General features: G+C 40.9%; 2 protein-coding genes across 2 annotated transcripts; one reads left to right on the forward strand and one right to left on the reverse strand.

Annotated features, from left to right (window-relative positions):
• Positions 1 to 213: 213 nt before the first annotated feature.
• LOC127777149 (protein TIC 21, chloroplastic-like) lies at positions 214 to 2,745 on the reverse strand. Its single transcript, XM_052303689.1, has 4 exons — positions 2,403 to 2,745; positions 1,272 to 1,529; positions 767 to 970; positions 214 to 635 (listed from the first exon to the last, which is right to left on the reverse strand). The coding sequence occupies exons 1-4, from the start codon at positions 2,682 to 2,684 to the stop codon at positions 516 to 518; spliced, it is 864 nt and encodes a 287-aa protein (XP_052159649.1). The 5' UTR covers positions 2,685 to 2,745; the 3' UTR covers positions 214 to 515.
• Positions 2,746 to 4,469: 1,724 nt separating this feature from the next.
• Positions 4,470 to 7,030, forward strand: LOC127775822 (uncharacterized). The gene is made up of 7 exons (XM_052302128.1): positions 4,470 to 4,816; positions 4,933 to 4,993; positions 5,654 to 5,748; positions 5,836 to 5,869; positions 6,301 to 6,355; positions 6,437 to 6,479; positions 6,814 to 7,030. Exons 1-7 carry the CDS (start codon positions 4,595 to 4,597, stop codon positions 6,883 to 6,885), a joined length of 582 nt encoding a protein of 193 aa, XP_052158088.1. The 5' UTR covers positions 4,470 to 4,594; the 3' UTR covers positions 6,886 to 7,030.
• The last annotated feature ends 5,178 nt before the right edge of the window (positions 7,031 to 12,208 follow it).

Consider the following 12,208-nt stretch of genomic DNA (forward strand, 5'->3'; position numbering starts at 1 on the left):
TTGTGCAAGTTTTCATTGTTCTTTTGTCTGATCTATAGTCTGCCGTTGGATCGGATTGAATTATGAAATCCTCGTATTGATGTTTTGATGGAGAAATTCTTGTGTTCGTAGTATTAAAGACTACTTGAAGGCACTATAAGCATTGGAGAATGGAGATGGTCGATGAAAAAAGAACCGAGCGCAAATTTGCGGGCAACAGCAAAGAGTAGAATCTGTCTAACTTCTTTCCAATTTCCATAACAGCAATGAAGCAGCACCGCACATCATAGGAATCACGAAACTTGCTCACTTCTCACAGAAACTTCTAATATGCTCAGAAATAAACAAAGGTAGTAAGAAAGACGAGCAGATTTGAATGCGTCCTTCAAATCTGCACTCAGCAAAGGCAACGCAACTAGACTGATCGAAGCTTATCACTAAAAGAAAATTTTAAGAATACACAAAGCAATTGCAGAGAAAAATACAACCAAAGAAAGAACGGAGGAACATTGGTCTGGACTCTGGAAAGCTTAAGCTCATGCTGGCTGAGATCGAGGGGTTGAGGCAGCTTCTACTTTTGTCAGGGTTACAGATCGCAGTAATTCCAGTGTGCTCGATAATCCAAGAAAATGTGAGAGGATCGTGTTGGCTGAAGCCTGTGCAGGTTTTTTAATAAAAAAAAATGCTCAATTGATGTTCTTGTGATACAGTTATATGATTAATGGAAAACTAAGAATAGAATGCCTAGGAGTTAAATAAATAAGGGGCTTGGGGCTGGATGTCATACCTGAACAAGGAAAACATCTAAAGATAGAACAGGGCTCTGGCCAGGAGATATTCCCTGGTAGTACGGCACTGCAGATGTAGTGAGGGCTTTTGCTACCAATGCCCCTACAGTTGCCTGCATACCAAGAATTGCAGCACCCATTCCAAGAACATTGAGCACAATACCATTTTTGAGATTTTTTACTACATCGGCACGTGGAGGAGCCTGGAAAAAGAGCCAGTAATTTTAGTTATGTCTGGAAAGCAGTTTGACATGACTGCTATGGATAATAGAATCAAATGCTATTACTATGTCAGTTTAAATTAAAACACGGCGAACAGTAGTACACCCCTGGGCATAATAATATGATACTACCATTCAATCAGTTTGTTCGGCAATATGATATCAAGATGATTATGGGCAGGTATGAGATGGGATGCCAATATTAGTGGGTGCATGGAAGCATCAGTTTTTGAGCAAAGAGATGATAGCGCAGTGCTATATATATTCTAGGAAATGACAGTACCTTTGCAGGTTTGTTTGCTGTTCTCTTAAGCCTTTGTGAAAGACGGATATAACCAAAAGCCCAAAAGACTGAAATAAATGCCGCAACAATACCAATTGAAGTTGCAAAGAATGTAAAGGGAGATGTTGCATTCCCTGTAGCGACTGCCGAGAATGACAAAATTCCTGCTGAGACAGTTGTGCACACTAACTGAGACCAGAATCCCAGGGTGCCCAAAGTCTTGAAATACTGTGCTGTTTTTTCTAGCCTCTTGCTAACCTGCAAAATAAAGAAATAGAGAGAGGCTAATACTTGAGGGTCATAACATGCTGGTAGATACACTTGTAAGCGAGAATACAAGTGTACGATGCAAACCATTGGGGTAAAGTAAACAGCCTAATAATCTAGAATAAACACTTTGGTTTACAGTTTAAACCAAAGATTATACTGAGAGTAGAATGCCAAACGAGACTCTTACTGCATGGGCACCAGAGAAATTACACAAAAGAACAACTTCAGGAATTATTAATGACCGATAACACAGTTTAACATATTATCAATTTGATCTCACCTACTCCTTTTTAGACGAGTTAAATTCTCATATAACAGAATACGGTGCTAGATCATAGTACAAAAGTGCAGATGGAGTAAATGAGAATGCAGACAAGCGACAAATGGAGCGGTGGCTAATAGAACACACAATCCAAATGCTTGAAGTTGGAATGGAGTAACTAATAGATGGTGATAGCAGGAGGTGAAGAAATAAATCCATCCCCAACAATCTCTAGTTTCATTTAACTCACGAAAGGCTCATGGATTTGGCGCAACTTCAAAAAAATAGAGGAACTAAGAAAAGATGGCAATGCCCAATAATGTGTGTATTTTGCGTGCACACTCTTGATGAACTCTACTACTCTCAATTATGAGTGTCCATTTCCCTGATACCGATTTAATCTCTCAGCCAATCGGGGTAAATGGGCGCGCATGAACCTAATTCCCTTTCTTTTCTTGAGAATCAGGAACCTAGATTCCAATAGAGCGCTACTATCAAGAACTCTACACGAATTATGATCCTGTCCGGACAGCAGATATCCTCCCCACCATCACTGCCACTGAGCTGAACAGATGAAATGAAAGAAGCGAGTGGGGCACCTGGGCGAGCATGGCGCGCTCGGCCTCGTCCTCGGCGGGGGAAGGCGCGGGGTCGGGAGGACCGGCCTCAGCCGCCGCCGCCGCCGCAGCAGCAGCAGCCGGGAGGCGCGACGCAGCGCGTCCTCCCCAGCGGCCGGCGGCGAAGGCGTCCACCACACGGAGAGCGGGGGAGCGCGGCGCCGGCGTGAGGATCGAGGTGGCTCGAGGGGGTAGAGACGGCCGCCTCGGAGCGGGGAGGGGCGGCCGTGGCGCCGCCGCCGGGGAGAGCAGGAGCGCCTGCATCCTTGCGTAGGTTTAGGCGGTCTAGAGGTTTCTCTGCTCCGGCGAGGAGGGGCAGCTTCGTACTTCCATGTTTTTCAGGAAGGTTGCATTTGCAAAAAATGATGAAAATAGAGAGAGAGAGAGAGTGTGTGTGTAATTTCGTAAAACCCCCAAAATTTGTGAAGCATTTTGTCCCAGAGGTCCCTGAAATCAATAGCAATAAACATTTTGCACCGACTGGCGACTGCTTTATTTAGATTCTATGCTTTCTAAAAGTGTAATTTTACAAAATTATAGATGTTTTAATCAAACTATCGTAAAACTACATATTTAAGTTTATGTATTACGAAACCACATATTACAAATAAATTATTACAAAATTACAAATTTAGTAACATTTACAACTTGAAGATAACGTTAGTGTTAAGAATTTAAACTCTAAGCTTGTAGTTTTGTAATAATATCAATATTAAATATGTAGTTTTATAATAGAGTAAATTGCACCAGTGATACGTAAACTTGCGAGGTGGGGTGTAATTTAGTACATAAATAAATCGTTTATTTTGGTACATAAACTTGTATAATGTGTGCAAACCAAAGCCAAAATAACATGTTGTAACTAATTTCACTAAGTTGGACGCTAATTAAGACATTATGCAAGCTTGCATGCCATATTAAATATGTAGTTTTGGGATAAATTTGGTAAAAAAAACATGTAGTTCTATGGTATAATGTAGTATTGCAATACTTTGATCAAATAGTTTTGTGAAATTTACGGCTCCATCGTTTCGCTTATTTAGGGAATAAGCGAAACGACATATTTGCAAATAAAAAATAATTTGTGAACAAAACTTTTATATACATGTTCTTAGCAACCTAAAAGCAAATACTGAAAAATAAACTTCGATGAAAAAAAATCTTAAAATCAACTCAAATTTAAGGTTGCAAATTCAAATTTTGGTTGATAAGTATAAGTATAAGCGAAAAGATGAGACCATTAATCTATCTATAATAATAATAATAATAATAATAATAATAATAATAATAATAATAATAATAATAATAATAATAATAATAATAGAATGGTAGAGTACCATATAATTGTCAAAAGCAATACCATAAAAATACAGACAATGCATCAAAATAGGAAAAAAAAATAACCACAATATGTTCTTGTCAATAAAATGCTATATGATCGTTATGAAGTATTTAAATTAGTTACTTCATTAATACTTTGAATATTCGCCACTAGTTGCATATGATGTAAATTTATAATATAAACATGGTTATTTCTTGCTTGTTATTATGATACGGTGTTTTCGATAACCCTATTTTCGATGTTTTGATAGCACTGGCATCGTTTTGTTGGCTCTACCTTTTCAATGATCCACTCTCAGAATAATTTATAGTCTTAAAAATAGTTTGACCATTTCTTTTATTTCTTTTCAAAATATTACAAAAAGGTTATCTAAAATGTACTTTAAAAAAAAATACAGAGACACGAAGTACTTACTCCTTTTTTCCCTGAATATTTGACATTGTTGATTTTTCTAAACATATTTGACCATTCGTCTTATTCCAAAACTTTTGTGAAATATATAAAACTATATGTATATATAAAAGTATATTTAACAATAAGTCAAATGATAGGAAAAGAATTAATAATTACTTAATTATTTTAATAAGACGAACGGTCAATCATGTGAAAAAATCAAAAGCGTCAAACATATAGGGAACGAGAGAGTATTTCGCAAAATTTAAAACCAGAGAAATTATTCAAGAAACGAAACTGCAAATAAACTCAGACCCACACAAAAAAAAGTGAGAAGTAGAATCAACCGCCGCCGCTCGTCGCAAGTCACCACACGCACCCTCGCCGCGCCGCCGCGCCCATCGCCGCCGCCGCCGCCGCCGCCGCGCTCAATTCAGTGATGCAGGCGGCAGCACCCGCGTGGGCTCCGCCCATCGTCTCCTCGGCTTCCGCCGTCTCCGCGCGGCCCCGCCGTGGCGCGAGCGCCGGCGCCGGCGCCGTCCGGTGCGAGCTCGCCGCCTCCGCGCCGTCGTCGGCCGCCGGCTCGTTGGCCCCACGCTGGGCCCAGAGGACCGTCGTCATCCCGCCGCAGCGCCGCGGCTGCCACCTCATCACCCCCAAGGTGCCTCCGCCTCTCCACCCCTGCGTCCCCCACCCACAAGTTTTGGGTTCTACAATGGTGTGATTGCGAAGATTGGTGCTAATTGCTATCCTCTTGTTGTTTCTTGGCCGTTGCAGATTGTGAACGGGATAAGAGACGACCTCTCCGAGTTCAAGTGCGGCATGGCACATCTGTTCTGTATGTATATATATGCAGACACTCACCCGATGCAATTTGTGTTATTGTTTTCTTGTTCTTGTTTGGTGATGAACTGATGGTATAGAGTATTGCAATTTTGCAAAGGGAAATTTGTGGAAATATTGATCTGGCGCATCATGTTTATCTGACCAATTATCTATATACATGATTGTCCTGCCAAAATGGATATCAAAGAGATGTTCTAATGATTATTTAGCTGTGCGTTGAATTTGCATTTGTTACATAGGAGAGAGTCAACATAGAATCAATTTGAAGAGTTCGTTGGTACTTGGCATCCTTTTCCTCTCAGTACAACAGATTGGGGAAGGAGAACATATTCATTCATGTGTGTAATTGTGATCTTGGTAGTATGTGGAGGTGTGCGTGTAGTGTAAAAGATAAGTATGGATGTCCCATTTACTACTTATTTAGATTTGTAATTACATATATTCCAGGTTAATGAGGACAGAAAGCTCCTCTGTTTTGTTTCAAGAGAGTATAAACCAAAAACTCCAAACATATATCAGGAAAACTTTACAGTGTCATTGGCTAATTTTTAGCCAAGGAATATAATATGGGGTGTCTAGTTAGTATGCTTTTAGTGCTCAATTTCTATTGTTTATAGTATTTATTAAATGGTTAATTCGTTATGCCCTACAGTGCAGCACACCAGCGCTTCGTTGACTATCAATGAGAACTATGACTCCGATGTCCAGTTTGACACTGAAACATTTCTTAGTCGCATTGTCCCAGAGGTTAATCACTCAAAAATTTATTATTTGTTTCTATTCAAGTGGTTCTAATTGATATGACTGATTGATCATTTTATTTATTGTGATCAGGGTCCATCTGCTCCATGGAGGCACACCATAGAAGGTTGGTTGTCTGAAACTGTGAAGCCTCATAAGACTGGCATATGGTGTTTTCTATTACAACATTTGTGTTTAGTTAATAATATATGCTGCGAACAATTTTTAGCACTTTAGAGTGCATAGTTCCTTTTTTTTTGAAAAAAAAAATTCTACTTCACTTCCCTAACATTTTATCAGAGCATTTGACCACCAAACTTTTCTTTGGCTCACTATGCCTCTGAAATACCATTGGACACTTTACTCCCCAATGGCATTTCTCTTTTGTTTATCCTTATACAAGTTGTGTTTTGAATTGAAATTTTGTGGGGTAGCAGATGATACCATACCTCATGTCTAGAAATATTTTAAAAAATTTCATGACTGTATGCATTTTCATATGTAAGGATTAAAAATTGGTCGTAGGTTCCCTCATTAATAGTCGTGTTCTGATTGCAGGGCCAGACGACATGCCAGCACATATTAAATCGTCGATGTTTGGTTGTGCCCTGACGTATGTGCTCCCTTTTCCCTTGCGCCCATAATTTGTTGTTGCGTCCCCAAAATATTTGTAACATCTTTTTCATTGCATCAGGATTCCTATCACTGATGGGCGTCTCAACATGGGAACTTGGCAGGTGCTGGAAAATATTTACCCCTTTAACTACAGAGCATCTCTTTAGTTTCCAGTTTATTTAACACTATAGGTGAAACATCTTAGTTTCCAGTTTCCACTATTTCTATTTAAGGCTCTATTTCTAGTTGAACCTGATTGAAATTCCGCAGAGCCTCTAGTTTCCAGATAAAGAATACAGTACAGTTCTAGTTATTAACCGCGACATAACCTGTCAGTCGTATGTTGAATTTGTTGGTCAACCTCATACTAGAGTAGTCAATAGCCTGCATTTTTTTTAACTGCGACATAACCTGCAATTTTTTTTACCTCATATTTAGACATTTTATTCTTTTCAGGGTATATGGCTCTGTGAACATCGAGACTACGCTACTCCTCGCCAGATTGTGATTACTCTCAATGGGATCTAAAAGGTCCATGACAATAGTTATTAATAGCTGTAAATGCAATATGACCATCTAGACATCTAGATCATATGCATTGAAACTGAAACTGAAACCTTTTCACTCATTTGTGATATGAATTACAGTGGTGAATATATTTTGCAATCTTGTATCTGCGTGTGAATTAGTTTGGATGATTGTGTTATGTATTTCTGCCTGGATCAGTGGGTGTATATGCATTTCACTGTTTGAAAATAAGGCTTCACCTCAGAAAATTGTCACTGTTTGAAAATGGAGTAATACTATGTTTCAGCGAAAATAAGTCTTCATCTCAGTAATTTGTCATTGTTTGAAAAACGGAGAAATCTGTTATAGAGAATAAAGTCCTCACCTCAGCAATTTATCACTGTTTGAAACTTGAATGACAGAAAATAGGTTAATAAAAACTCTACATAAATTCTGTACTATAGCTTACAAAATTTTACATGAATTTTCTTCCAATGCACTTTGATTTTCAGTAAATCACTTTTACGAATTACCCCCTCACTTATCCCTCCCTTCCAATCTACCCCCTCCATCACGCGCTCCTCTCCAACTCCGGCGACTCCCGCTCGTCTCCGGCGATGGCCGGCCGCCTCCCCGCCGCCGCCGCGCCATCCTCCAAACTGACAGGAACTGAAAATATTCAGTTTGGGAATGCTGAAACTGAATGTCTGAAGAAATGAGAGGAGAAGCAGTGAAGAAGGAAGTGGACGGCTCAGATCATCGCTTAACGATTCGCAAGGAAAGTGATGTGAATCCAACGGTGCACATCATTACTAGTAGTAGCTGTAGCTATCAGGCACCGTACTGTGCACATCATCCATTTGTCTGTTTGTGTTGGCGTTGGGTTAAAAGTTGAGTTGAAGCTCTGAATCTGTATCACAAACTTGAACCCTAATATTATCCTTAAGTCTTGCGGCGCCCAGTTCTTTTGTTCTTCTTATTCTGCATTTACTTTTCTTTTCTTGTTATTCCCATTAGGTTAGCCACTGAGCCAAATCTTCTCTGAAATCATTGAAGTTTGAGGACTGAATCTGGCCGGTCCTTGACAAATTGGTATCAGAGCAATTCGATTCTTGGCCAGCTCCCAGATCTGAGTGGTTCTAAGCTGGTGAGGGTTTGAGAGACAAGTACTCTCTGTAAAATTCCAGAGCCAGGCTAGGAAACTCGATTTGGGGGCAGATCTGAGAGCAGAGCAGGAAAGGTTGGAGAAGACTTCGTTTTTTCTCTGTAAAATCCCCAACTTGCTGCTGTTCGAAAATGGGAAGGGGAAAAAATCTTGAAACTGTTTTGGAGGAGCAAGAACCGGCGTGGGCAGGAGAAGTAGGAGAGCTGAGGCAAACTATGGCTGAGTTGCAAGAGAAGATCGAGGAAGAGAACAAGGCCATCCATGAGCAGATCCAGAACCAAGCTGTACAAGCTCAGATCCATCGCGATGAGATGATGCAGTCACTGAAGGCTATTCAGGAGATGCTGAGCTCAATAACGAGCTGTTCAGGGAAGGAAGCCAAGGGGAAGATCGACGCTGTGAGAACACCGGGGACTGCTCAATCTGCAACCCAAACAGCCCACAAAAGTGAAGGTATGAGTATGTTCCCTTCCACCCCAGGAGCTGTAGATCTGAGAGGAGTTTCTTGTTCCATGTCGCAACCAGAATCATTCACTGCAGCTGTCACTCCTAGCATTGGTAGTCATATCCCTCAGACGAATCCACCAATTTTCTCTGCACCTGAGATTAATGCATCAGTATTCTTTCCAACCCAAACAATCCCACCACAAAATAGCTTTGGAACTCAATACTTCCACCCCAATGCCCACATGATGAACTACCACACTTCCCCATACTACTATCCACAGTGCCCCCAATTTCATCATCCTTGGATGTTTCCCCACCAAGAGCCACCAACACAAACAGAAAATCAGCCACCACCAAATAGACAAGAGGTAACGGGCAATGTAGTGAATGAGCAACATGGGCATAGGGGAAGGAATCAATATGCAGAAGAGGTGAAGAAAGGCCCTAAGAAGTTCAATTTTCCTGAGTTTAATGGAGAGCACCCTGAGGCATGGATCAGGAAGGCAAACAAGTATTTTTCCTTGACCAAGACTCCTGAAGAAGAGAAGGTATTGGTGGCTGAGGTCTATATCACTGGCAAGGCTGATCAGTGGATAGACAGTTATGATATTCCCACGGAAACTCTGACTTGGCCTGAATTTTGTACAATGGTTTGTAAAATATTTGCTGCAAAATCTAAAGTGGAGATCACTGATACCTTTAGAAACTTGAAGCAATATAGTTCTGTGGAGACTTACATAGACAAATTTGAGAAAATCATGCCCCTTGTCAAGAGAAACAACTCAAACCTCAATGAAGATTACTTTATGGACTATTTCATCTCAGGGCTGAAGGAACACATCAAAAGACCACTGAAGTCGATGGGGATTCACTCTCTAGTTCAGGCTTATGAGCATGCAAGGAACTATGATAGTGGTCTTCAAACAAACAGGGGTGGTAGTGGCTTCCACAGGAATGAGAAAAAGAATGATTGGGCTAGTACCAGTAAAAAGGAAGTTAAGGGGAAGGAAGAGAAAAGTGAAACAGAGGGGAAGGTGAAATGGAGTGGCAAATGCTTTAGATGCCAGGAACCATGGGTTCCTGGGCATGGAAAGGTGTGTAAAGCCAACAAACAGATATGTTTGGTGGCTATGGAAGAAGAAGATGGGGGAGAAGAGGAAGAAGAGGAGTATGAATCACCTGAAGGAGAGGTAGAGTATACTACACCACCTGACAGCCCAAAAGGGAAGAACAAAAATAGGGGGGAACCAGAAATAGCAATGCATGCCATTAGCAATGGAGAGAAGGGAGCCATAACTCTAACCTTGAAAGTGAGGATGGGGCAGGTAACAACTTCTGCTCTAGTAGACAGTGGTAGTACTACAACCTTCATATCACCTGCACTAGTGAGAAGAGCCAAACTGGAGATCAAAAATTGTGAGTCAATCCCAGTTAGGGTTGCAAATGGGGAATTTCTATATACTGGGGCACAGTGCCATCAGCAAGTATATTCAATCCAAGGGGAACAATTTGTGACAATTTCAGAGTTTTGGAGATGAAGGGATATGATATTATTTTTGGCTGTGACTGGATTCGCCAGTCCAGTCCTGTTTCTCTCAATTTGAAAACAAAAGAGATGACAGTGAACAAAGGGGGAAGTGTAGTGGTGCTTTCAGATGTGACAGTGCCAGCAAGAAACTTCATGATTAGTATGCATAAACTGGAGAAGTGGATCGATCAGGGAATGGCCGGTGCAGTGTTATACATGAAATCAGTCCAGAAGGAGAAGGAAGGTCATGGGACTCCTGAATCAATTGAGAAAGTATTGGCAAATTTTGAGGATGTTTTTGAGGAGCCAAAAATGTTGCCTCCCACTAGAGACTGTGATCATACCATACCCCTGGTTCCTGGAGCTAAGCCTGTTAATGTGAGGCCTTACCGGTTGCTACACCACCAAAAGAATGCTATGGAGGAGTTAGTTAAGCAATTGATTAGTTCTAACACCATCAAGCCAAGTATGAGTCCATACTCTTCCCCGGCTATTTTGGTTAAGAAAAAGGATGGGTCTTGGAGGATGTGTATTGATTATAGGCAGCTAAACTCCAACACCATCAAGAATAAGTACCCTATTCCAGTTATAGAAGACTTACTTGACGAGCTCCATGGTTCGAAGTACTTTTCAAAGATTGATTTGAGGTCGGGGTATCACCAGATTCAGATGGATGTGAAGGATGTACCTAAGACAACATTCAGTACACATATGGGTCACTTTGAGTTTGTTGTTATGCCCTTCGGCCTAACTAATGCTCCTGCTACGTTCCAAGTCTTGATGAACAGAATTTTGGCAGAACATCTGAGAAAGTTTGTATTGATGTTCTTCGATGATATTCTCATATACAGCAAGACTTTGCAAGAACATGTTGAACATGTGAGCAAAGTTATGGAAATATTAAGGACAAATCAACTCTTTGCCAAACGAAGTAAATGTGTATTTGGGCAAAGACAGGTGGAATACTTGGGGTATGTCATAAGTGATGCAGGAGTAGCCACAGACCCTGAAAAGATTCGGGCTGTGAGAGAATGGCCAACACCAACCAATATAACTGAGTTGAGGGGATTCTTGGGACTAGCAGGATATTACAAGAGATTCATACAGAACTTTGGGGTTATTTGCAGACCCATGTTTGATTCTCTTAAGAAGATGGGATTCAAATGGGAAGAAAAACAACAACAATCTTTTGATGAAATCAAGAGTAGATTGGCACAAGCTCCTGTACTAGCCTTACTTGATTTTACTTAACCATTTATACTGGAGGCTGATGCTAGTGGAAGTGGAATTGGTGCTGTGTTGATGCAGGGGGGCAGACCGATTGCTTACATCAGCAAGGCAATTGGACCTAGAGCAGCTGGATATTCAACCTATGACAAGGAAACTCTGGCTATTTTGGAGGCCCTTAAGAAATGGAAGCACTACTTCATGGGGACATAAGTGATTATCAGGACTGATCAAGCTTCCCTCAGGTACATTAATGAACATAGAATTACTGAAGGAGTACAATATAAGTTGTTGGTTAAATTGTTGGGCTACGATTATAAGATTGAGTACAAGAAGGGAAAGGAGAATAGAGCTGCTGATGCTTTATCTAGAAAGCCTCAAGTAGAGCAATTGCAAGCAGTCACATTGGTGATACCCAAATGGGTGCAGGAGGTAATAGAAAGCTACAAAGGAGATGAAAAGTGCCTAGTGCTGGAAGCAAAACTAAGAATAGATGGTCAGGCCCAACCACCCTACTCCCTGAGTGGAGGAATTTTGAGGTATAAAGACAGAATTGTGATTGGGAGTGGGGGAACTTTGAGAGAACAACTTAAGAAATCGTTCCATGATTCAGCCTTGGGAGGACATTCAGGTGAAAGGGGAACATACCAAAGGGTAAAACTGTTGTTCTATTGGCCCAAAATGAAGGAGGATATCAAACAGTATGTTAAGATGTGTGCAGTCTGTCAAAAGAACAAGGGTGAGAATCAGTTGAGTCCAGGGCTCCTGCAACCACTCCCTATACCAGATATGGCATGGACTCATATTTCCATGGATTTTGTCGAGGGGCTGTCTAAATCTGAAGGAAAGGATGTAATCTGGGTGATTGTAGATCGATTGACTAAGTATGCACACTTCATTGCTTTAAGCCACCCATTCACAGCTGAACAAATCCTGGAGAAATTCAAAGACAATTTTTATAAACATCATGGGCTGCC

Source organism: Oryza glaberrima, chromosome 6 (genome assembly GCF_000147395.1).
Source record: "Oryza glaberrima chromosome 6, OglaRS2, whole genome shotgun sequence".
NCBI lineage: Eukaryota > Viridiplantae > Streptophyta > Magnoliopsida > Poales > Poaceae > Oryza > Oryza glaberrima.